The sequence below is a fragment of the Trachypithecus francoisi genome, unplaced genomic scaffold (assembly GCF_009764315.1).
Source record: "Trachypithecus francoisi isolate TF-2019V2 unplaced genomic scaffold, Tfra_2.0 Contig01440, whole genome shotgun sequence".
In the NCBI taxonomy this organism is placed as follows: domain Eukaryota; kingdom Metazoa; phylum Chordata; class Mammalia; order Primates; family Cercopithecidae; genus Trachypithecus; species Trachypithecus francoisi.
The window spans coordinates 10,698,778-10,725,591 of record NW_022681431.1 but is presented as its reverse complement, the minus strand read 5'-3'; the positions used below and the strand labels follow the sequence as shown (position 1 = coordinate 10,725,591).

Sequence of the window (26,814 nt, the reverse complement as noted above, 5' to 3'; positions counted from 1 at the left end):
AGATTCCTTCTATGTTAAGGAAAAACAAAACAAAAGCTAAATTACCTCAAAGATAAACCAGTCTTACAAGTGTCAGTAAATTTTAAGTGTTTTTGTTTACCAAACTAAACAAAATCCAGGAAACCAATAGCATTTTGTAATCTCCAAATAATTACAGAATTTATGTTTTAAACATCAGTTTATATTAGGTGGAACCCACGGTTGATGCTTATTTTTAATACGCTTATTAAATGGCTTTCTTTTTGACAGGCTAGTGCGATTCCAGGTGGATGTAGGGCTCACCTGTGTAGACAAGGTCAAACATCTGAATTTGGTGGTTTTGGAAATGTGACAGTCCGTTTGTGTGGCTATAAAAAATACTTGAGGCTGGATAATTTATAAAGAGGTTTATTTGACACATGATTCTGCAGGCTGTACAAGAAGCATGACACCAGCATCTGCTTCTGGTGAGGCCTCAGGAAACTTCCACTGGTGGTGAAGGGGAAGGACAGCTGGATTCTGCCCATCAGGGAAAGGGGTGGGTAGGAAGGCAGCGGGAGGAGGAGGGGCCAGGTTCATTCTAACAACCAGCTGTCATGGAAACTAAGAGTGACAACTCCTGGGGGAATGTGGGAGGGGGCCAGGTATGGCACCAAGCCTTTCATGAGGGATCCACCCCAAACCCCAACAGGCCCCACCAGCTACATTGGGGTTCAGATTTCAACATGAGACCTGGCAGGGGCAAAGGACCCATAGGTGATACCAAGGCCTTCTGCCATCCCACAGGACCCTCTCATCCCACCATCCATCAGCCTTCTTCCTGTGCATTTATAGGTACCTTAGCTTTTAAAAATTCTGACTGAACAACAAATCACATCAGATGTTTTCTATCAGTCCATGCATGTATCTCATTCTTTTTAACAGCATCATAATATTTAGTGCATGGGTGAAACACATGGGGTGAACCACAGTTGATTTTAGTCTTCCATCCTATGGGCAATTGTTAACATTATGTCCTGCCTTTGTTTTTACTAATTCCAGCAGCATTGTAGTGAGAACCCTTATATGTGTCATATGTCCATATGTCAGTATTTTCTGGACTATCGGGCAGCCCTTTAAAAGAGGAATTCTTGGGTCAATGAGCTCATCAATTTAGAATTTTGTTTGGATATTGCTAAATTGTCCTTTGGGAGAAGATTGTACCAATTTTACTCTCACACCAAAAATACACAAGCGTGCCCGTGTCCCTGCACCCTTACTACATGGAACTTTCATTCTTTACTACTATAAGAGGTAAAAAATGATAGACCTCAATGTTTGTATTTTTTTATTTTAGTGTTATTAGAGATTTTCAAGGATCCAGGAGTTTTTTGAGACTGGGAGTAGATGACCTAGAGCTAATCTTCCAGATTAGACTGCTGGGGAGGGAGCGGGAAAGACTGCAGTCGCACCTCTGCACTTGGGAAACCGAGGTCAGCTGGGGCTAGTCCCTACCACCCGCCATGCCTGTGAATGGAGATAAGGTCTCTGTCCTCAGGCTGTCAGGATGACATCAGATGAGCCTGGAGCTGAGCTCAGTCCCTGACCCCAGGTCCTGGCTCTGTCAGTGCTAGGCTGGCCCAATCTCTGTGCCAGGTCCTTCCACCTCGCCTCTCTCTTTATCAAAGTAGGAAATGAGAAATTCTGAAGGCTCTGAAGCTTAGTCAGTCAGTCTGTCAAAGAGCCCAGAGACTGGAGGCTGAAGACGGCCAGGGTTGTCCGTGCTCCTCTTCAGCTCTGTGACTCTGGTATGGCCCAGCTCCTTCCTGTAAAATAAGACAGAGATAAAAGTATACAGAGACCCTGTATAAACCACAGTGGACTGTGTGACTCTGCTGTGGCCCCAGCTCCTTCCTACAAAATAGACAGATATAAAAGTCTGCAGAGGCCCTGTGTAAACCGCAGTGGTCTGTGTTGGCAGATGTGTGTTGTCGTGTAGGAGGACAAATCACACTCTCAGGGCTGGTATCAGTCACTCAGGACTCTGGATCCCCAGGGCACCCAGCAGAGGCTGCACCTGCTCCTGCCTGCACCTCAGCACCGGCTGTCTGAGCTTGGGGCAGAAGGTTCTAAGGAATGAGGTGGAGCGCCATGGGGAGGGGCCGTGGAGGAACAGAGGAGCCCAACTTCAAGTGAGGACAAAGATGGCACTGCAGGGCCACAGCCTGGTTTACCTGCCACTTTTCCTTCCAGTTGTCCTTCTGGTGGGCGCCCGGCACTGGTTGCAGTTTGAAGAGTGAGCAGGAAAGGTCTCCATCCACGTGGCCACAGATGGCTGCTCACCCAGCCCCTACTGAGAGGCCACAGTCTCAGTTCTGATCCTTGTCCTGTATCCAGGAGTGGCAGGGCAGCGAGGCTCCAGCTTTCAGGGATGGGGACAGTGGGGACAGTGCCATGCTCCGAGCCTGTGCTGTTGGACAGTTGGTGTCCTGCTCCCAGCCAGAGACTGCACATCTTCATTCAGGGTATTTTCCTAACCTAAGGGAGATGGGGATTGTTGCTCTCATTTTGTCTGGGGGGAAAATGAGATTTAGGAGGGGGAAGTCCCCAGCATTTGGGACCTGGCCTGCTTGATAGTAGCAGCTGCCTGTTGGTCTGAGAAGGGCCTCTTCTGGATTCCCAGGCAGGTATCTGTGATAATGGGGAAAGGAGAAAGGGTTTGCTTTGTAGGGAAGGGCAGGGTGCACTCAGCACCTCAGACACCCACCTGTGGCCAGGAGGGGATGTGAATCATCACATTTTACAGACGAGGGGACCACAGCTCAGAGGGGGAAAGTGTGTGCAGCTCAGAGGTGGGAAGTTTGTGCACCTGGCCACAGGCAAGTCTATCAAGGGCACTGGTAGGAATGAAGGAAACTAGGAATGACCACTTTAAAAACTTAGATGAAGAAAATTTCAAAGTTAAGTCATTGGAGTTTGTTGGTAATATATTTGTATGGCTTAGGTCATGTTAAGTGCATCACCCCCTCACCCCATGTCTGCTGTTGGTCTCAGCACTGAGTTGAGGGAAGGGGGAACCGTCCTGGTGAAGAGGAGAGGGGAGCAGCACCGGCTGGGGTGGGGCCTCTGCCGCTGCCTCTTCCTGCTGTGGTTTCTCTGGGCTTAGGCGGCTCCCCTCACCTGGCTTGTCTGTGGGGAGATCTTTGTTCTCTGCCTGCTTTTAAGACTTTCTCCTTAACAGTGGTTTCAGCACTTGGATGGTAGCAAAAATAATGTGCCAGAGCCATGTCTGTAGCATTTTTGCCCTCCCCTTCTGTATAATAGCAGCCATGTTTTGGCCTCTGCAGGGCTAAGGTCCTCCGAGCAGCTGCTTCTCCACATCTCTGCCCTGCGCTTGGCCTCTGGGAGCTCCTGGTGTTCCTTAGCAGAGTCCACAGGGCTCTTTGGGGTCCCGTCCCTGTGCTGGAGCCTGGAGCCTGTGACCTGAGGCGGTGAGCTGAGGCCACCACTGGGCTCACCTCATGGGCTTGGAGGAAAAGTCATTCACTCAGGAAGTAGATGATGAGCCCTTTACTCTGAGAATGTCTGTGCCTGGTGCCGGTGGGAGGACAAATGAGCCCTCCCTGTGTCAATCCTGCTCCCTGAAGCCCACAGTCTGGTGCAGGAGGTGTCACCAGGGACCTAAATAGCGATCAGGAAGCATGGGGGCCACCTCCCCCACCCCCCACCTCCAGAGAGGCTGTGCTGGCTCCAGGGACGCCATCCCTCCCTACTTGGCTCTGGCAGAGGGAGGCTGTGCGGTTGCAAGGCCCCAGCTCATGGTATTGTTAGCGTGGAGGATGTGATTTCATTAAAATCAACATTGAGAGTAATGATTGTACTAACAACAGCATGTGCTGTGCCAAGCTCTGTTCTCAGCACTTTATACACATATGAACACACTTAATCCTCATACAACCAGACTGTACAGGAACCCTCATTGTCCTTGTTTTAGACAAACAGCATGAGACGCAGAACATTCGTTCAGTGGAGGGGCTGGGCAGGAGGATGAGCGACCCTCGGGGGCAGCAGCAGTGATTGGGTCACTGGGTTCTGCTGACTTTTCCCAGGGGAGTATTTGGTGCTTGTTCATGAGGCCTGCATTCACCTTGCGCTGGGTCACAGCTGGGGATCCCTGAGAAGTCATTTAAAGCCACCTCTTATTTCCAGAATGATAAATATGTTTAGAGAAGAAGTGGTTTACCCCAGACCATGAGGCTGGCCCAAGATTACAAGACAGATGGCTTGCTTCTTAACCCAGGGGTCTTTTTATACCAAAAGAACAAAGAAAGAAAAAAGCCACAAAGACTCAAAGGAAGCAGATTTCCTACCACAGCCAACCTCAGAACAATTGAGCTGCTCATTTTAAGATCAACAAGGCATTTTTTAGGATGTCTATGCCTGAAGGAGGAGATCACAGTGTGAATATCAAATTTGCCTCTAAAACAGCCTAACACAACACTGGTCCAGGAAGAACAAGGCAAGGAAACCCCCTGGTGAATGACTCATCACAGGAAGAGGCAGGGTCAGGAGAGTCTATGGAGGAGAAGACCTGGAACAAGACCTCTCTCTCTTGCTCTCTTACACACACACACACACACACACACCCTCACACCCCCGTGAACCCAAATTTGTGAACTGAGAACCTCACTTCTCTGACCTCACCTTCCATCTCCCTCAATCAGAGACGCCCACAAACCTCAGAACTGTGTCCCAGCATCGCTTGTTTTGACTCCCCTCCCCCACTGCCTTGACTTCCTTTCTGCCTGGGAACCTGTCTGTGTAGACTTTTCCCTCTATGTCTACTGGTGTCCTGCCACCAATGGCATTTGTCACCTCTGCCAGGGTAGCCCCTCATGACTCGGGTTATTGATGACTGTGCCTCATCTCCCTGTGAACTGGAACTGTCCTAAGGAAAGGGAGGGTCGTGGCTTGTTCCTGATGCTCCACGATTCCTTGCACAGTGTGGTCACCAGGTGCCGATGTGCCCTCCTTGGATGAATGAGTAATGTGGGTTCTAGGAAGCCTGCACTAATGCGGATGTGACGTCCTCAGCCTTTCATAGACTATGTTTCCTGTGAGAGGTGGGAAGAACAGCTGAACAGAAGGCTGGGGACTGCCCAAGTCCAGAGTCACCAAGAGCTTGTTGTCAGGTTTTCACTTGCTATTAGCAGAGTTTTTTTTTTTTAAGGCACTATTTTTAGTGTTAAAAGTGAGTTCAGGCCGGGCGCAGTGGCTCACACCTGTAATTCCAGCACTTTGGGAGGCTGAGGCAGGCAGATCACAAGGTCAGGAGATCGAGACCATCCTGGCCAACTTGGTGAAACCCCATCTCTACCAAAATTACAAAAATTAGCTGGGTGTGGTGGCATGTGCCTGTAATCCCAGCTACTAGGGAGGCTGAGGCAGGAGAATCCCTTGAACCAGGGATTCGGAGGTTGCAGTGAGCCGAGATTGTGCCACTGCACTCCAGCCTGGCGACAGAGCAAGACTCCGTCTCAAAAAAGAAAAACAAACAAACAAAAAAAAGGAATTCATCAGAAGGCGTAATAATAATAAATGTGTGTATAAAGCTTTAAAATACATGAAGCAACGCTCAAAAGGATTAAAGGGAGATCATGTCACCCCCTTCTCAGCAACTGATAGAATGATCAGATGAAAACAGTAAAATAACAGATCTGAACATTTTCAACTACCTTGACTTAATTGACATTTATAGAGCACACGTGCAACATCTATGGGATATACTTTCTTTTCTATGAACATGGTACTTCACCAAGATAGACCACGTTGTGAACTATCAAACAAATCTAAAAACATTTGAAACGAAGGAAATTATATAAAATGTGTTCTCTAATCTTAATGAAGTTAAAGTGTTAAGCAATAACAAAATCTAGAAAGACTCACAAAATGTGAATATTAAGCAACATACTTATAAATAACTCATAGTTCATGGATGAAATCAAAAGAGAAATCAAAACATTTCTTTTCTTTTTCTTTTTCTTTTTTTTTTTTTTTTGAGATGGTGTCTCATTATGTCGCCCAGGCTGGAGTGCAGTGGCACGATCCTGGCTCACTGCAACCTCTGCCTGCTGGGTTCAAGCGATTCTCCTGCCTCAGCCTCCCCAGTAACTGGGACTATAGGCGCCTGCCACTATACACCTGGCTCATTTTTGTATTTTTAGTAGAGATGAAGTTTTACCATGTTGACCAGGCTGGTCTTGAACTCCTGACCTCGTGATCCATCCACCTCAGCCTCCCAAAGTGCTGGGATTACAAGCCGTAAGCCGCTGTGCCTGGCCTGGAACTTCTTTTTGGGGTGATGATGAAAATGTTCAAAAATTGATTTTATTGATGTTTATACACTTCTGTAAACATATTTAAAGAATTATATATAAAGTATATCTCAGTAAAGTTCTTAAGGATTAAAAGAAGAATGGCATCAAAATCAATGACTCAGAGATCTGCATTACTAACCCGTAAAATAAGTATGAATTAAACTCAAAGGTAGTACCAAGATGACAAGGAAATAATAAGAGTTAAATCAATGAAATAGAATTCAAACAATAAAAGGAATCAACAAGCCAAGAGTTGGTTCTCTTAAATGATCAACAAAATTAATAAAAGTAATAAACTGGTGGGGGGAGGTGGCTCATCCCCGTAATCCCAGCACTTTGGGAGGCCGAGGCGGGCAGATCATCTGAGGTCTGGAGTTTGAGACCAGCCTGACCAACATGGAGAAACCCTGTCTCTACTAAAAATAAAAAATTAGCCAGGCGTGCTGGTGCATGCCTGTAATCCCAGCTACTTGAGAGGCTGAGGCAGGAGAATCGCTTGAACCTAGGAGGCAGAGGTTGCAGTGAGCCGAGACTGCACCACTGCACTCCAGCCTGGGCAACAAGAGTGAAACTCCATCTCAGAAAAAAAAAAGTAATAAACCAAACTTTAAAAGAAAAAAAGAACAACAACACAAAATACCAATATCAAGAATTAATGATGGGATATTATTACAAGCTCTACAGCCATTAAAAGGATAATAGTGGGATCTTATTAATAACTATGCCGATCAATTTGACAACTTAGATTAAATAGACAAATTTCTTAAAAAACACTATTTAGCAAAATAGCCATAAGAAGTAAAGATAATTTAAATATTCCTAAAGCTGTCTATGAATTGGAATTCATTGTTTGTTTGTTTAATTTTTTATGCTATTTTTTGAGTTGGAGTCTCGCTCTGTCACGCAGGCAGGAGTGCAGTGGTGTAATCTTGGCTCACTGGAACCTCTGCCTCCTGGGTTCAAGTGATTCTTTTGCCTCAGCTTCCTGAGAAGCTGGGATTACAGGCACCCACCACCACGGTCAGCTAATTTTTTTGTATTTTTGGTAGAGATGGGATTTCACCATGTTGGCGAGGCTGGTCTCGAACTCCTGACCTCAGGTGATCTGCCCACCTTGGCCTCCCAGACTGCTGAGATTACAGGTGTGAGCCACCACCCTGGTGAAATTCATTGTTTAAATGCTCACATGATGAAAACTGTAGGCCCATTTCATTTCACTGAATTCTATAAATATTTTTGGAAGAAACACCAACAGTTGACCAATTGTTTCAGGCCATAAAGAAGGAGGAAAACTTCTTCACTGTTTTAAAAGGCAAACATCATTCTGATACCAGACTCTGACAGAAGTTACAAAAAAAGAAAAATACTGATCAATATCTATTATAGATACAGATGTAAAAATCCTTAATTCAACAATAGCCAATTGAATTCTCCAAGAAGAGAATACACTGTAAGAAAGTAGGGTTTATTCCAGGAATACAGTTGGATTAAGATCTGAAAATTAATGTTACTCATGATATTAACAGCATGAAGGAGAAAAACGATATAAACACGTCAATGGAAGCAGAAAGAACATTTGACAAACTTTGACTTCCATTTATGATTTAATAATTCTCTTTAGAAACAGAAGAGAACTTCCTTAAAACTGATTAAATGCATGTATAAAATCTATGGCTAACATCTTTGAATGTGTTCATTCCATGATTAGGACCAATTCCAAGCATGTTCCTGCAGATCACATCCATTTGGCATTGAACTCAGGGTCCTAGCCAATGCAGTATGGCAGGAGAGAAAGACAGAATAATTGGGAAGGAAGGAATGGGACTACTTTCATTTGCAGAGAACTGCTAGAACTAACAGGTGGCTCTAGCAGGTCACAAGATACAAGCCAGGTAATACACAAGGAAATAGGACTGTGAGAGCAGAAAAGGGAAACACAGAGTTTGAGGAACAGACACTAATGTAGCTGTCACCAAATACTAGAGAGACTTTTATGTAGAAAGGGGTTGCATTTGATCTCTTTTAAATCCTGGCAGCAGTCAAACTAAGCTCAGCCTAAGCTATTTTTAACAGCCTCGTCCTTCTCGTCCTCCTCCTTCTCCTCCTTTTCTTCTTTCTCTCTTCTTTCTTTCTTTCTTTCTTTCTTTCTTTCTTTCTTTCTTTCTTCTTCTTTCTTTCTTCCTTCCTTCCTTCTTCCTTCCTTCCTTCTTCCTTCCTTCCTTCTTCCTTCCTTCTTCTTTCTTTCTTCTTTCTTTCTTCTTTCTTTCTTTCTTTCTGTCTTTCTTTCTTTCTTTCTTTCTTCTTTTTTTGAGACGTAGTTTCGCTCTTGTTGTCCAGGCTGGAGTGCAGTAGCGCGACCTCGGCTCCTTGCAGCCTCCGCCTCCTGGATTTAAGCGATTCTCCTGCCTCAGTCTCCAGAGTAGCTGGGATTACAGGTGCCGCCACCACACCCAGCATATTTTTAGTAGAGATGGGGTTTCACCATGTTGGCCAGGCTGGTCTTGAACTCCTGACCTCAGGTGATCGCCCGCCTCGGCCTCCCAAAGTGCTGGGATTACAGGTGTGAGCCACCGCACCTGGCCTCCTTGCTCCTCCTTTTCTAATTTAACTTTGTAATTAAAAGAATCTCCCAGTTACAGAAAAGATGCAAAAATTATACTCTACGCTTTGCTTTGAACCACCTGAGAGCAAGCCACCCACAGAATGCACATCACCCTTTAACACTTGAGTGGGTATTTCCAACAAATAAGGACATTCTCCCGCATAACCACAATACAACTCTCAATATCAGACAGTAAGCATCAGTACATTACTACCAGCTAATCCTCAGACCCCAATGGTTTTCACTTGTCTTTATGATGTAATTTATTGTACAGAAATCCTGTCCTGAATAGCTATACTGCTCTTTATCTTTTTCTGACTCTAGTATTTCATGGGACATTGACAGACTGTTTTGGGGTTCAGTTTGTAAGGTGCCTTTTTAAACCTGAAGTTCATTATTTAATATTTGATTCAGTATCCTGCTTTTTAAAAAATGTACACATCATATAACCCTCATTAGTAAAAGTGTGTGTGTGTCTGTGTGTATATGAACACCGCCCAATCACAGGAGAATATCCATTTTTCTCAAGGGTACATGAAACGTTCTCCAGAACACACGATATGTTAGGCCACAAAACAAGCCTTAATACAGTTTTAAAAATGAAATAATATGGAGTATCTTTTCCAATCACAATAAAAGAAAATTATAAATCAATAGCAGAAGGAAAACTGAAGAATCTGCAAATATGTGAAAATTAAACAAAAAATTTAAAACAACCAATGGGTAAAAAAAAAAAAAAGGAAATTAGAAAATATCTTGAGAGGCTGAGCTCTGTAGCTCATGCCTGTAATCCCAGCAGTTTGGGATGCCAAGGTGGGCAGATCGCGGGAGGCCCTACCCCCCCAAAAAAGAAAATATCTTGAGACAGATGACAGCCACATTAAAATCTCAGAAATCGTCACTAAAGAACTTATCCATGTAACAAAAAACAAAAACAAAAACAAAACAGTTGTACCCTCACACCTACGGAAATTAAAAAAGTGTTTCAGGCCGGGCGCGGTGGCTCAAGCCTGTAATCCCAGCACTTTGGGAGGCCGAGACGGGCGGATCACGAGGTCAGGAGATAGAGACCATCCTGGCTAACACGGTGAAACCCCGTCTCTACTAAAATATACAAAAAATTAGCCGGGCGAGATGGTGGGCGCCTGTAGTCCCAGCTACTCGGGAGGCTGAGGCGAGAGAATGGCGTAAACCCGGGAGGCGGAGCTTGCAGTGAGCTGAGATCCGGCCACTGCACTCCAGCCTGGGTGACAGAGCGAGACTCCGTCTCAAAAAAAAAAAAAAAAAAAAAAAAAAGTGTTTCAAAAGAAAGTATCTTGAGACAAATGAAAACAATATACCAAAACTTACAGGATATATGAAAGCAGTGCTAAAATGAAAAATGACAGCTGTAAATACATTTAAAAAAATAGCTCACATCAACAACCTACCTTTTACATAATAAAGTAGAAAATGAAGAGCAAACGGCCGGGCACGGTGGCTGACACCTGTAATCCCGGCACTTTGGGAGGCCGAGGTGGGCAGATCACAAGGTCAGGAGATGGAGACCATCCTGGCTAACACAGTGAAACCCTATCTCTACTAAAAATACAAAAACAGCTGGGTGTGGTGACGGGCACCTGAAGTCCCAGCTACTCGTGAGTGAACCCAGGAAGCGGAGCTTGCAGTGAGCCAAGATCACGCCACTGCACTCCAGCGCGGGCAACAGAGCGAGACTCCGTCTCAAAAAAAAAAGAAAAGAAAAGAAAGAAAATGAAGAGCAAACTAAGCCCAAAACCAGAAAAAAAAAAGTAAGTAGTAAAGATTAGATCAGAGATAACAGAAATAGAGAACAGAAAAACTACAGAGAAACTCAAACTGAAAGTTGACTCTTAGGAGAGATCCGTAAAATGTACAAACCTTTACCTAGATGGACTAAGAAAAAAGACAGAAAACTCAAATAACCGAAATCAGAAATCAAAAAGGGGACATTTCAAACAAATTTACAGAAATCCAAAGGATTATAAAAAATACTATGAATAATTGCATGTCAACAAAGTAGATCACATTGGTAAAACTGGTAAATTATTAAAAATACACTACTTACCAATATTGAATCATGAAGAAATAGAGATTTTGAACAGAGCTATAGTAAGGAGATAGAATCCATAATTCAAAACTTCCCAGCACAGAAAAGCCCAGGACCAGTTGGCGTCAATGATGACGTCTACCAAACATTTAAAGAGCTAACATGAATTCTCCTCAAACTCTTCCAAGAAACTGAGTTGGAGGGAACACTTTCTAACTCTTTCTGTAGGCCCGGCGTTACTCTGATACTATAGAAGTGATAAAAGGAGGCCTCCATGTCTTGTTCCTGATCTTGGAGAAAAAACCTTTAGTCTTTCACTATTGAGTATGATGGTAACTGTTGGCTTTTCATATGCGGCCTCTAAATGTAAGATCTACAAGAATTTTACAACTCTTGTAATAAAACAGCAATTTTACCTTGGAGTATATATCCAAAAGAATTGAAAGAAGGGGCTCAAAGAGATTTTGTACACCCGTGTTCATAGCAGCGTTATTCACAATAGCCAAAATGTGAACACAAACCAAGTGCTCATCGATAGATGAATGGATAAATAAAATATGATATATATACACACAATGGAAAGGAAGGAAATTCCAGTGCATGGTACCACATGCATGGATCGTGATGATATTATGCTAATTGAAATATGACAGCCACAAGAAAAACATAAGATACTGTACGCTTCCATTTATATGAAGTATGTACAGTAGTCAAATTCATAGAAACAGACAGTAGAATGGTAGTTGCCAAGGGCTGGGCAGAGGTGGGGACAAAGAGACAAATTTGAGTACAAACAAATGGTTGAGTTTTAGAACTGGGAGAAAGATGCAAGTTCTGTCTAATTTTGGAGGGTTGGGGGAATGGAATGTGAGATTGATCTTGTAATGGGTGAGATCTGGAAGCCACTCATGCCAGTCCCTGCTTTGTTCCCATAGGTCGTACCTGGCTCAGCTGCAACCATCAAAGTTCATGATCAATCAGTCGGCACACAGCAATGGGAACACAGTCCTTTGGGAGAGTTGTGTCCACCAGGTACATTCTAAGACTGATCTCTAATCCTTTACACCTCTCTTTTCCTTACCATATACCATATACAAAAATTATCTCAAAATTCATCAGTAACATTCTTTTTCCATGTTCTTCAAGTTTTGTGTTTTCTACAGTTTCTGGTTTTTCTGTTCAACAGATACTTATTGATCCTTTGCCAAATCTAAAGTTATGAATCTTTATTCCCATGTTTTCTCCTAAGAGTTTTGTAGCTTAACTCTTGATGCATTTTCAATTAATTTTTGTAAATGGCATCAGATAAGATTCCAGTTGCATTCTTTTGCATGTGGCTATTCAGTTGCCATTCGTTGAAATGATGATTTTTTCCATTAAATGGTCTTGGCATCCTTGTCAAAAACCAATTGACCATAAAGGTATTGGTGTATTTTTGGACTCCCAATTCTTTTCCATTGATCTATATCTGTCCTTTTTCCAGTGCCACACTGTATTGTAGCAAATTTTGACACCAGGAAGTATGAATCTTCCTTTTTTGTTTTCCTTTTCCAGAATTATTTTGTTTATGCTGGGCTTTTTGAAATTCCATATTAATTTTAGGATCAGCTTGCCAATTTCTAAAATCAGCTGAGTTTCTCACAGGGATTGTGTTGCACCTGCCGCTCAGTTTAGAGGTTACTGACATCTTAACAATGAGAAGTCTTTTGATCCAAAAGCATGAGTTTTTAAAAATTTATTTAGATCACCTCTAAGTTTTAAAATAATGTTTTGTAGTTTGCAAACTATAGATTTTGGGTTGATTTTGTTAAACTTATTTCTAGATATTTAATACTTTTTTTGCTATTGTGGATAAAACCTTTTCTTAATTTCATTTTAGGATTCATCTTGAGTGTATGCAAATATAGTTGATTTTCATACATCGATCTTGTATTCTATAACCTTGCAGAACTTGCTTATTATTATTAATGCTTTTATAGTGGCTTCCTTAGGATTTTCTCTATATAAGATCATATAATTTGCAAATACAGAAAGTTTTACCTTTTCTTTTCCAATCTGGACGCTTTTTATTTCTTTCTCTTACCTAATTGTCCTGGCCAGAGCCTCCAGTATGATAATGAATAAAAGCAGTGAAAACAGATATCTTTTTTGGAGAATATCTTTCAGTTGTTCACCATTAAATATAATGTTAGCTGTGGGTTTTTGTAAATATTCTTTATCAGGTTGAGGAAGTTCACTTTTTTTTTTTTTTTTTGAGATGGGGTCTTGTTCTGTTGCCCAGGCTGGAGTGCAGTGGTGCGATCTCGGCTCACTGCAAGCTCTGCTTCCCAGGTTCATGCCATTCTCCTGCCTCAGCCTCCTGAGTAGCTGGGACTACCTGCCACCACACCTGGCTAATTTTTTGTATTTTTTTTTAGTAGAGACGGGGTTTCACCGTGTTAGCCAGATGGTCTCGATCTCCTGACCTCGTGATCTGCCTGCCTCGGCCTCCCAAAGTGCTGGGATTACAGGCATGAGCCGCCATGCCTGGCCTAGGAAGTTCACTTTTATTCTTATTTTGTAATTTTAATCATAAAAGGGTGTTGGAGTTAGTAAAATGCTTTCTCTGTGTTTTTGAGATAATCATGTGACTTTTGGTTTTTATTCTATTGATATAATTTGTTACATCAATTTATTTTGGGATGTTGAACCAATCTTGCATTCCTAGGATAAAACTTATTTGGTCCTGGTATATAATTCTTTTTGTATGCTTTTGGATTCAACTTGCTAGTATTTTGTTGCAGATTTTTGCAACCATATTCATAAGAATCATTAGTCTGTAGTTTTCTTTCTTTGTGAGGTCCTTTTCTGGTCTTAATATTAAGCTAATTGTATTAATCCGTTTATATGGTGCTGATGAAGACATACCCAAGGCTGGCAATTTACAAAAGAAGGAGGTTTAATTGGACTTACAGTTCATGTGGCTGGGGAAGCCTCACAATCATGGCAGAAGGCAAGGAGGAGCAAGTCATATCTTACATAGATGGCAACAAGCAAAGAGCTTGTGCAGGAAAACTCTGCCTTATAATAATGATCAGATACCATGAGACTTACTCAATGTAATGCGAACAGCGTGGGAAAGACCTGCCCCTGTGATTCAATTACTTCCCACCAGGTCCCGCCCACAACATGTGGGAATTCAAGATGAAATTTGGGTGAGAAGACATCCAAACCATATCATTCCACCCCTGGCCCCTCCCAAATCTCATGTCCTTACATTTCAAAACCAATCACGCCTTCCCAACAGTCCCCCAAAGTCTTATTTCAGCATTAACTCAGAAGTTTGCCATCCAAAGTCTCATCTGAGACAAAGCAAGTCCCTTTTGCCTATGAGCCTATAAAATCTAAAGCAAGTTAGTTACTTCCTAGATACAATGGGGGCACAGGAATTGGGTAAATACAGCCATTCCAAATGGGTGACATTTTCCAAAACAAAGGGGTTACAAGCCCCATGCAAGTTTGAAATCCAGCAGGGCAGACAAATCTTAATGCTCCAAATGATCTCATTAGACTCCATGTCTTACATCCAGATCACACTGATGCAAGAGGCAGGTTCCCATGGTCTTGAGCAGCTCCACCCCTGTGGCATTGCAAGGTATAGCATCCCTCCTGACTGCTTTCATGTGCTGGTGTTGAGTGTCTGCAGCTTTTCTAGGCACCCGGTGTAAGTGATCTGCAATTCTACGATTCTGGGGTCTGAAGTACGATGGCTCTCTTTTCACAGCTCCACTAGGCAGTGCCCCAAGAGAGACTCCACCACATTTCCCTCCCACACTACCCTAGCAGAGGTTCTCCATGAGGGCCCTGCCTCTGCAGCAAACTTTTGCCTGGGCATCCAGGCATTTCCATACATCTTCTGAAATTTAAGTGGAGGTTCCCAAACCTCAATTCTTGACTTATGTGCATCTGTAGGCTTAACACCATGTGGGAGCTGCCAAATCTTGGGGCTTACACCCTTTGAAGCAACAACCCAAGCTGTACCTTGGCCCCTTTTAGTCACAGCTGGAGTGGCTGGAATGTAGGGCACAAAGTCCCTAGACTGCACACAGCAGAAGACCCTGGGCTCCTACGACGAAACTATTTTCTCTTGGGCCCTCAGGCCTGTGATGGGAGGGGCTGCCATGAAGCCCTCTGACATGCCCTGGAGACGTTTTCCCCATTGTCTTGGGGATTAACATTTAGTTCCCCCTCACTTATGCAAATTTCCGCAGCCAGCTTGAATATCTCCTCAGAAAATGGGTTTTCTTTTCTATCACATTGTCAGGTTGCGAATTTTCCAAACTTTAATGCTCTTGTTCCCTTATAAAACTGAATGCCTTTTACAGCACCTAAGTCACCCCTTAAATGATTTGCTGCCTAGAAATTTATTCTGCCAGATACCCTAAATCATCTCTTCCCAGTTCAAAGTTCCACAGATCTCTAGGGAAGGGACAAAATGCCACCTCTCTTTGCTTTCTTTGCTTAAACATAACAAGAATCACCTTTGCTCCAGTTCCCAACAAGGTCCCCATCTCCATCTGAGACCACCTCAGCCTGGACTTTATTGTCCATATCACTATTTGGCTTTTGATTAAAGCCATTCAACAAGTCTGTAGGAAGTTCCACACTTTCCCACATTTTCCTGTCTTCTTCTGAGCCCTCCAAACTGTTCCAACCTCTGCCTATTACCCAGTTCCAAAGTTGCTTCCACATTTTCAGGTACCTTTTCAGCAGCTCCCCACTCTAGTGGTACCAATTTACTGTATTAGTTTTTTTTTTTTTTCATGCTGCTGATAAAGATATACCCAAGACTGGGCAATTTACAAAGAAAGAGGTTTAATTGGACTTACAGTTCTACGTGGCTGGGGAACCCTCACAATAATGGTGGAAGGCAAGGAGGAGCAAGTCATGTCTTAAATGGATGGCAGCAAGCAAACAGCTTGTGCAGGAAAATTCCCCCTTATAATAATCATCAGATCTTGTGAGACTTACTCATTATCATGAGAACTGCAAGGGAAAGACCTGCCCCACATGATTCAATTACCTCCCATTGGATCCCTCCCACAACATATGGGAATTCAAGATGAGATTTGGGTGGGGACACAGTCAAACCATATCAGTAATATTGTCCTTATACAATGAATTGGAAAGTGCTCCCTCCTCCACTGTCTTTAAAAAGGGTTTGTGAATAATTGGTATTAATTCTTCTTGAAATGGTTGGTATAATTCAATGGTAAAGGCAACTGGGCCTTGACCTTTTTTTTCTGGTAAAAACATACACATATATTTAGAATTAGCCAACTGGATTCAGTTTAGATGATCTCAGTTTTGTTGGCAAAATCCAAGGCATGGTTATCAGGAGCCAGTCAAACATATGCCTTCTTCTGTCTATCAGGCATAATCAGGGTGTTGAACTTTGGCCACATCGACGTTACAGAGCTTCTTCACAGCCTGTTTGATCTGGTGCTTGTTGGTTTTAACATCCACAATGAACACAAGTGTGTTGTTGTCTTCTATCTACCTCACGGCATACTTAGTGGTCATTGGAAGCTTGATGACAGCATAGTGGTCCAGCTTGTTTCTCCTGGGGGCGCTCTCCAGAGTCTCAGTATCTTGGACCACTAGAAGGTGGATGACGTATGGATATTCTTTTTTTCATAGCTCTGGACACCTTTCTACACTGCCTTCTTGGCTTTCAAAGCCTTTACATTGCTTCAGCTTTAGGAGGAGCAGGAGCTTCCTTCTTTGCTTTCAGTGCCATCTTGTGAAAAACGACTTTTCTTTAGGAGTAGTTTTTGATTACTAAGTCAAAATCTTTACTTGCTGTATGTCTATGCACATTGTCTATTTCATCTTGATTCACTTTCAGTAGTTGTGTCTTTCTAGAAATTTGTCCCTTTCATCTAAGATACCTAATTTTTTGTTATACAGGTTTCACAGTATTCTTTCATAATTTTTAAATTTCTGTATAATCTGTAGTAATGTGTTGTCTCTCATTTCTGATTCTAATACAGTCATGCCTCAGTTAATGATGGGAACACATTCTGAGAAGTGCATCATTGTGCAAACATCATAGAGTATACTTCCACAAACCTAGATGATATAGCCTACTGCATCCCTTGGCCATATGATATAGCCTATTGCTCTTAGATTACAAACCTGTACTGGTAGGCAATTGTAACACAATGATAAGTATTTGAGTTCCTAAACATATGTGAACATAGAAAAGGCCCAATAAAAATATAGTATAAAAAGTTAAAAAAAATGGTGCAGTTGTCTGGGGCACTTACCATGAATGGAGCTTTCAGGACTGGATCTTGTCTGGGTGAGTCAGTGAATGGTGAGTGAATGTGAAGGCCTGGGACATTCCTGTACACTGCTATGGACTTTATAAACACTGTACATTTAGGCTACACCAAATCTGTAAAAATTTTTTTCTTCCTTCAATATTAACTTTAGTGTAACTGTTTTACTTTATAAACTTTTTAATTTTTAAACCTTTTTAACTCGTTTTAACAACACTTAGCTTAAAAAACAAACACATTGTACAGCTGTACAAAAATATGTTCTTTCTTTACATTCTCATTCTATAGGCATTTTTATATTTTTAACTTAAAATTTTTTTTACTTAAAATTTTTTTTTGTTAAACACTAAGATAGAAACACACCCATTGGCTGGGCGTGGTGGCTCACACCTGTAATCCCAGCACTTTGGGAGGCCGAGGCAGGCAGATCATGAGATCAGGAGATTGAAACCATCCCAGCTAACACGGTGAAACCCTGTCTCTACTAAAAATACAAAAAATTAGCCAGGCATGGTGACAGGTAACTGTAGTCCCAGCTACTCGGGAAGCTGAGGCAGGAGAATCGCTTGAACCTGGGAGGCAGAGGTTGCAGTGAGCTGAGATCGTGCCACTGTACTCCAGCCTGGGCGACAGAGCGAGACTTTGTCTCAAAAAAAAAAAAAAAGAAAGAAACACACACATTAACCTTCGCCTACACAAGGACAGGTTCAGCAACATCACTGTCCTTCACCTCCACATCTTGTCGCATTGGAGGATCTTCAGGGGCAGACACACATGGAGCTGTCATCTCCTATCTCCTCTGATAACAATGCCTTCTTCTGGAAAACTGCATGAGTTTTCATTTGTCACCTTTTTCATTTGTAAGTAGGAATACACTCTCAAATAACAATATGTTGCATAGTATCAAAAACACATAAATCAGTAAGTCTTTATTATTATGAAATCTTACATACAGAAATTCATTATATGTGCTATACTTTTAAACAACTGGCAGTGGAGTAGGTTTGTTTACATCAGCATTACCACAAATATCTGAGTAGTACATTGACTTATGACATTACTAAGCGATAGGAATTTTTCTGCTCCATCATAATATTATGGGACCACTGTCACGTATGTGGTTCATTGTTGACCAAAACGTCATCATGCAGTGTGTTACCATAAGTCTTATTTTTTCCCTGTTAATTTTTTTAATACAATTAGTTGTGCCAATATATCGATCAATTTAAAGAACTAGATTCTGAGTTCATTAATTTACTGTTGTTTTTCTATTCTCTGTTGTTTCTATTCTACTGTTGTTTTTCTATTCTCCGTCTCATTAATTTCTGCTCTAATCTGTATTATTTTCTTCCTTCTGCTTGCTTTATGTACAGTTTGCTCTTCTTTTTTTTTTTTGTTTTGAGACGGAGTCTCGCTCTATCGCCCAGGCTGGAGTGCAGTGGCCGGATCTCAGCTCACTGCAAGCTCCGCCTTCCAGGTTTACGCCATTCTCCTGCCTCAGCCTCCCAAGTAGCTGGGACTACAGGCGCCCGTCACCTCGCCCAGCTAGTTTTTTGTATTTTTTTAGTAGAGACGGGGTTTCACCTTGTTAGCCAGGATGGTCTCGATCTCCTGACCTGGTGATCTGCCCGTCTCGGCCTCCCAAAGTGCTGGGATTACAGGCTTGAGCCACCGCGCCCGGCCCAGTTTGCTCTTCTTTTTCCATTGCCTTAGAGTGGATTATTAGGTTATAGATTAGATATCTCTTCTTCCTTAGTAGACATTTAGGAAGGATATTTCTTGTTCCTTAATAGACAATTTCTCTGTAAACTTTAGTTACGTTAGCTGTATCACATAGGTTTTCGTATGTTGTGTCTTCATTTTCATTCGTCTTATTTTCTGATTTTCTATTTCTTCTTAGACAAGTTGGTTGTTTAGGAGTGTGCTATTTAATTTTTATATAGCTGTGAGGTTCCCCAGTTTCTTCCTGCTATTGATTTCTAATTTTATTCCATTGTGATAGGAGAGTGTACTTTGTATTATTTCTATCCTTTTAAGTGTATTGAGGTTTATCTTATGGCCGAGCATATGGTCTATTTTGGAGCATGTTCTATGTGCACTTTAAAATAATGTATATCTTGTTTTGATTGAGTAGAGTGTTTTATGGACATCTGTCTGGTCTAGTTGTTAGCTGTGTTGTTCAAGTCTGCTACTTTCTTGTTGATGTTCTTTCTAGATTTTTTTGGTATGAATTCCTATAGGTTAAGGAAACTATGCTTTTAAGTGTGGTTTTCATTGCAAGTATTTTCTCCTAGTTTGTTTTCATGTTAGTCATGATTTCTTCCATGCAGTTTTCTTCCTAATTTTTATATAATTAACTTTACGCAACTTTTTAGTTTCTCGTGAGACTGAGAAGGTCCTTTCTCTCTCCAAACTTGAAAGAAAAATTTCTCATGCAGTACTTGTGTGGTTTCATACTTTACAGTTGACACCTTGATAGAACTAGTCTCTATTTCCTTATAGGGAGAGCATAAGCAAGAAGCTTTATTATTTTTCAGCAGTAACCTTAGTTGCCCCATCGCTAATACTGAATAATCACATTTTTATCACTGGTAGTGTCGTCATCATAACACATCATCAAGGAAGTTGTTTTTCACAGTTTGGGTTTTTTGGCCGAACTCGGTGGATCACTCCTGTAATCCCAGCACTTTGGGAGGCCGAGGCAGGCGGATCACAAGGTCAGGAGATTGAGACCATCCTGGCTAACACAGTGAAACCCCGTCTCTACTAAAAATACAAAAAATTAGCCAGGTATGGTGGCTGGCACCTGTAGTCCCAGCTACTCGGAAGGCTGAGGCAGGAGAATTGCTTGAATCCGGGAGGCAGAGGTTGCAGTAAGCCAAGATCACGCCACTGCACTCCAGCCTGGCCACAGAGCGCACTCAAAAAAAAAAAAAAAAGCCTTTATTATTTTTCAGCAGTAACCTTAGCTGCCCTGGAACTATTAGTGAATAACCACATTTTTATAATTGGTAGTGTCATCATAACACATTATCAAGGAAGTTTTTTTTTCACAGTTTGCATTTTCTAAGAGTATCTTTCAATATTGATAAATATGAATCAGAGGAGAGGGATAAATAAATGGGCACTGAAAGGGGAGAGTGAATTCACCTGAAGGGGCAAAGCCCCGGAGATGAAGGTCGAGCCTCCAGACATGGGCTCCCGCTGGCGACAGCTCCTGCAGGCTGTCACCTCAGTGCCTGGAGACCCTTCGGCAATCCAGGGCAGCATGAGGTAGGCCCTTTCTATGGATCATTCTTTGACTCTGTGCAGGGAGGACCCATTTTTCCTTCCGTTTTCCTCCCACGGCAGGTGGCATAGGCTGTATCTGAAGCCTTCTCCTTGCTGTATTGTTTCTATGCCTGTTTGTGCCTTCTACTGACCCGGAGCTCACTGAGGGCAGGGATTAGGACTTTTTGTGAGTTTCCAGGGACCCAGGTGGCATTGCCCTGGTCTCTAGGCCTATGTGGCCATTAATCACTTAAAACGCAGCCACTTTGAATTGAGATGTGCAGTGAGTGAAAAATATACTCTGCGTTTCGAAGACTTAGTATTCAAAATATAAGAAAATATCTCAATGTTTTATCTTGTTTACATGTTGAAATGCTAATGTTTGGGATATTTTAGGTCCAAAAAATACATTGTTAAAATTAATTTGACCTCTTTTTTTTTTTTTTTTTTACTATTTTAATATGGCTCTCATAGAATTTGAATTATGTATGTGGCTTGTATTACATTTCTGTCAGCAGTGCCAGTCAGAGGTATGTAATAGATGCAGAATTGACGAGAAGACCAAGCCGAGAAGAGGGGATTTCCCTATCCGGGGTCTACTGATGGCCAAAAGAAGAGTTTCCCATTCACCGCTGCCAGCCTCTGGGAACTCTGTTGCAATTCATTCATTGGCTTTTCTCTCCCTTTCCAGGATCTCATAGATCAGAACATTCTGGAGCCTGTAACTGGTGCACAGAGGGTGTGGGTTACACCAATGCTTCCAACAATCTGTTTTCTTGCCTCCCATGTACAGCTTGTAAATCAGGTACAGAATGTGTGGACCTCGTGTCCAGAGGTGGAGTGAGGGGCAATGAGGGGCAATGAGGTGGGAGTTGTAGCCGATGTGAGTCAGGGAACCAAGTTCCAGCCCAATTTGGTCTTCATCATACCCTGTTCCATGGTTATGTGTTAGGTCCATAAAATGAAACAGAAAGAAATCATTTTTATAATGCATGCCACCTGGTAGTGCAAACTATCAGCTTCAAGAAGGTAGGGGCATCATTACAGCACAGAGAAGCCCTGGCCAAGTGGACAGGGCTGAGTTTCAGTGGTGGTACGGGTCTGCTTTGGGGCCACACTCCCCTTGGGCTCTGTGCTCCTGGCAGGTTCTCGGCCTCACTTAGCCTTCAATTTCTCAGGTACCTCCCTCCTCCCCAGCAGGCTGGGTTTCTGGGAAGTCATCCAAGGGCTGGTCTTCTTGCAGACGCTCTCAAATGGTACCTGTGCCTCCTTTGCTACTGACCATGCGATCTAAATGGTGCTTTTTCCCTAATCTGATGTAATAAATAATGAATCATGGTCCTTTTGTATGACTCCAAATGTTGGTGAGAGCTGAAGGGTGGGTGTCCTGTATGAGCCCGAGTGTGCTGGTGCAGAATCTGGCCCTCAGATCTCCTTGGCAAAGTGAGTTGAGCTGAGCTGAGGGGGAGGGGGTTGAGGTGGTGAGGTAAGGTCGAGGGACATGTCAGGGAAACACATTCCCAAAACCTTGTATTCTGTCATCAGATGAAGAAGAGAGAAGGGCCTGCACCAGGACCAGGAACACAGCGTGTCAGTGCAAACCAGGAGCTTTCCGGAATGACGATTCCACTGAGATGTGCCGGAAGTGCAGCACAGGGTGAGATAGCAGCCAAGGGGCTCCCAGCAGCCTCAAAGAACCCCCAGAAGCAAGGAACCCTAAAAAACCTGAGTCTCCTTGTACCCCTGTCTTTCAGCCTTGACCCCATAGCGCCTCCACCCGCATGGGTGTCCCTGAGCCTGTGGCGTCTCCTGAGCCTGCAACCAGCCCCTCCTGGTTCATCTGTCTGTCCCCATCCCTGTCCCCTGCAGTGGCCCCTTCTCACCCCTCCCCATCACTAGTCCCCTTGGCCAGGCTGACTTGTTCACTTGGCTCAGGAGGCCATGACTTAGGGCCCACAATAGAAGTACGTGAAATATTTTAACTTGAAATCATAAGAAAATAATAGTATAGAATCCAGCCGGGGTTATATTTATATTTAAACAAATTGAGTCATAAAATGTAATTTTTAATATTTGCTTTTAATTTAAGAAGACAGAAATGCCCACAGCCCGTAAAAATCATAATAAGGCCATGGGTGAAGCTCCAAGTTCCCATGAGGACCTGAACCCACCCAGCCGGCCTCACCCCGGCCCCGATTTCCCAAAAAGTCCTGTAAAACTATTTTGGTTTTGGAAGCAAAGAGTAACTTGCTCTTCTCTGATCCTCCAGTGTTTGCTGTGATTGAGAGGAACCAGCAGACAGATGGGGTGAGGGCTCACTTGTACTGTGGGTTAACTGGAGGATGGGGCTCAGCTTGTGGCCACACGGGTGTGTGGCCTTCCCCTGGAGTGTGATTCCTCCTAACGCAGTCCTCCCTTGCAGCCCAGGGAAGATTAATGTGTGCCCGGCACAGAAGGCTCCTGGAGCTGCAGCTCTGACCATAGGGCAGGGAGGCCGAGGGGCTAAAGTGCGCATGCTCAGACCCTTCCCCAGCCTCAACAAAGGAGCATAGTGGGACCCCCTGCAGACACGATGAGACTGTCCTTCCCCTGACGCCTTCTCAGGGACACTGGGGAGGGATGGTAGCTCCTATTTCATCCCACTTGGCCAGCTTTCCATCAAGAGTCCCCCCTCTCCCTCCCTGTGTGTATCCAGGTGCCCCAGAGGGATGGTCAAGGTCAAGGATTGTACGCCCTGGAGTGACATCGAGTGTGTCCACAACGAATCAGGTACAAAGCATACTGGAGAAGCCCCAGCTGCAGAAGAGACAGTGACCAGCAGCCCGGGACTCCTGTCTTTCCCTGTCTTTTCTCAGGCAATGGACATGATGTTTGGGTGATTTTGACTGTGATCCTTGTGATTGCGGTTGTGCTGTCGGTGGCTGTGCTGATTTTCTGTTGGTGCATCGGCTCAGGTAGGTGCTGGCTGAGGGCAGGGGCGCTGGGCACTGTCTGCCCTGCCTCCTCCTGTTCCCACAGACAGAAACGCCCACGCCTGCCCCAAGTCCTAGTGTCTCTGGCCTGGCTCTATTTTCCTCCTTGTGATCACCCCCCATCCTTGCATCCTGTGCACCCCTAGGACCCTGGTCTCATCCATCCCTCTCCCGAGGCTGGGCGTCCCCTCATCTCCCAGCCAAGTCTGGGAAGGCAGGGCCAGTTCCTCCGTTGTTCAGGACCAACCAGGCAGGGGGCAGTCAGCTCCTGAACTGGGTGACAGGAGTCCGGATGAGAAGTGGTCATGGGATTTATGTAGCTTTGTTCAGAGCAGAACACAGAGCAGAAAACAGCGATTTTCCATGTGTTTGTTTTTAGCCTACTTCCCTTACACTCCTCCTCCTGAAGGAGCTCCCAAGTTAGCAAGGCCTCATGTAGATCCCCAGACCCGGGGTTTCTTGTCCAGTGCCCCAGCCCCCAGCCCACCCCTGCCCAACACTGCCCTCTAAGAAGGAGTGCTGCATGGGCCCCTCCCTGGCCACTAAGGGAACCGCCTTCTCTTCTAGGTTGTGGAGGGAACCCCAAGTGCATGGACATGGTGAGTTGATTTCTCCAGGAGCTGGGGCCATCAGGGGCTCAGGAACTGCTTCTTGCGCACAACGTAGCCCAGGTGGGTGGGTCCCCGTGTTCTCATGGCTGCCCTGAGTCTCTGAAGTGGCCTGGACGCTGTGGATTGACTATGGGGGACACAGGCCATTTTGAGCATCATACAGGGTAGCAGGCCGTGCTGCAGCCCTGTCCTTCCTACAGGCCGGGTGACACCCTTACCCCACAGCCTGTACCCTGGAGATGGGCTAAGCCCCCGAGCGCAGCACCAGAGCCTGGCCCCAGCCTTAGGTCCTGGATGTGCTGAGCATGGACTTCCTGGAGTGACATCATTGGGAGGGGGTGGTGGCAGCAGGTCCAGCTGTGCCCTGGGGACCCCGTGGGGAGTCCTGGGTGTGGGCTTCTGAGTTGGCTCTTTTGCCTTCCTAAGGTGTTTCTCTGGTGCTAGGGTCTCCTACGAGGGCCTTGGGCTGAGGACAATGCCCACAACATGATTCTGAACCACGGAGACTCGCTGTCCACTTTCATCTCTGAGCAGCAAATGGAAAGCCAGGAGCCGGCAGATTTGACAGGTGTCACTGTACAGTCTCCAGGGGAGGCACAGTGTCTGCTGGTGAGTGGGGGACAGGCCAGGCCCCTCCAAGACCTTTGGCAGCGGATGAGGGCTGTGCCTCAGCTCTCCTGGTCAAGGGGGAAGTGGGGCCTGAGGGAGACAGGACTGCAGGGGACAGGGCTGCGTGGGGAAAAGCAGCCACCCTCACAAGGGGACAGCCAGTCTTCCAGACATCTGCTTCTTAGTCCCTGTCCTGTCCTTGCCATGTCCTCAGAAACTAGAGCTCCACAGGAATAGAGTGGGGGTCACAGGGTTTGTTGATGACTGAATAAAGCTGCACGGTCTCCACTGTGTGCTCCTAACAGAAGTTAGGGAGCCCTTGCTCCTAGACAGCAGGGGTTTTAAATTGACTCTGAGATTATTATTGCATTAAATATATTTGGATATAAATCTCTGCCCAGATTTCTGAATATGGTTCTATGGAGGCTTCCAAGAAGAAGCACAATTTCCAAGTCAGCGTGTAACAGTACTGCTTACTGTGCACACGCACATACATGCACATGCACACACACACACATGTACACACATGCATGTACACACACATACACACACACATGCACACAGCCCCCCAGCGTTAGTTTGTACCAGTTCATGTATTTTGATTCAATATTAAAGGGCTTTTTCTTTTTTTGCTATTTAGGAAAACATTGTTTTAAATGAACATTTCTTTGTTTTGACTGTTTTTGCATAAGATCAGTGTCTTGTCTCTCACAATCTTTATGAGAAAGGCCTGCTCTCCTACTCCTGCTTTTGCTCACATTCAGACGATAGATTCTTAATTTCTTCTTGCCCCTTTTTGTTCTAATATTTTCAGGTGTAGAAGCTTTAATTTTTAACCAGTGAAATCTGTGGATACATTTACCTTTTCATTGCTCATTACTGTAGACAGACCTTTCCCCAACACAAGATGAACTCCTCTAACTTCTTATGGAGATATTTTTTTCAATGATGTGATTTTTCATATAACTATATAATCTAAATGGAACTTGTTTAGTGTTTCAATGCAAAGCGAGGCACTCCCTGAATTGTTCTAGTCACTGTCTGGTTTTTCCAACCCCTTTGAGCCACTGATTCTCCTGTTTCCCTCTGCTTTGGGTCCCTCCTTAATCACAGGTTAAATGCTCATGTAGACAATGATCTCCTTCCACCGAGACTGTGCCATTTGGTTCCTTTCTTGCATTAGTATCCATTTATTCTAACCAAAAATGTAAAAAATAAAAATTAAAAAAAAAGTAAAAAGAAACCAAACATTAAAAAGGTCAATAATCTCTCCAACTTGATAAGGTGCTTTGACATGAAGAAATGGTTTATACATTTAAAGTGAGAAAATTTAAACTATCAAAAGGTATTCAGTGAGTAAAGAGAGCATCCTCCACTCTGCAGTGCCCTGGGTGTTTTTCCTCAAGTAACTATGAGATATCATTTCTTGTGATTCTTTGTCCAAATCTACGCATCAGTGTATGTGCATACAAAAGAAATCATGTTATTAACCAGTGGTCCCCAACCTTTTGGCACCAGGGACCAGTTGTGTGGAAGACAGTTTTTCTATGGACTGGTAGGTGAAGATGGTTTTGGGATGATTCAAGCACACTACATTTATTGTGTACTTTATTTCTGTTCTTATTACATTATAATATATAACGAAATAATTATACAACTCACCATAATAGAGTCAGTGGGAGCCCTGAGCTTGTTTTGCTGCAACTAGGTGGTTCTATCTGAGGGTGATGGGAGACAAGTGACAAGCATAAGATCCTCATAAGGAGCATGCATCCTAGATGCCTCACATGCACAGTTCACAACAGGGTTCGCTCTCCTGTAAGAATCTAATGTTGCCACTGATCTGATGGAGTGGAGCTGAGGTGGTAATGCCAGCAATGGGGAGTGACTGTGAGCTCTGAGGGACTGGAGGTTTTTCAGCATCTCCATGATGACCCAAGAGGGAAAGTGATGTGCTGCAGGTCTCAGGGCTGGCTGGTGGTCAGGGTCAGTACTAGACTGCAGGACCCCTGACTCAGACCAAG

At 43.8% G+C, this 26,814-nt stretch overlaps 1 protein-coding gene and 1 long non-coding RNA gene across 2 annotated transcripts in view; one reads left to right on the top strand and one right to left on the bottom strand.

Annotated features, from left to right (window-relative positions):
* Positions 1–26,814, top strand: part of TNFRSF10A (TNF receptor superfamily member 10a) — a 31,448-nt gene that overhangs the window by 1,487 nt on the left and 3,147 nt on the right. The window contains exons 2-8 of the mRNA XM_033228604.1: positions 11,941–12,037; positions 21,290–21,403; positions 22,144–22,255; positions 23,294–23,367; positions 23,454–23,552; positions 24,138–24,169; positions 24,626–24,790. Coding sequence (XP_033084495.1) covers positions 11,941–12,037; positions 21,290–21,403; positions 22,144–22,255; positions 23,294–23,367; positions 23,454–23,552; positions 24,138–24,169; positions 24,626–24,790 — 693 coding nt within the window. The remainder of the gene's footprint in view (positions 1–11,940; positions 12,038–21,289; positions 21,404–22,143; positions 22,256–23,293; positions 23,368–23,453; positions 23,553–24,137; positions 24,170–24,625; positions 24,791–26,814) is intronic.
* Positions 1,652–10,418, bottom strand: LOC117093444. Its single transcript, XR_004441143.1, has 3 exons — positions 10,368–10,418; positions 2,193–2,496; positions 1,652–1,784 (listed from the first exon to the last, which is right to left on the bottom strand). It is a non-coding gene; the product is annotated as an uncharacterized LOC117093444 (long non-coding RNA).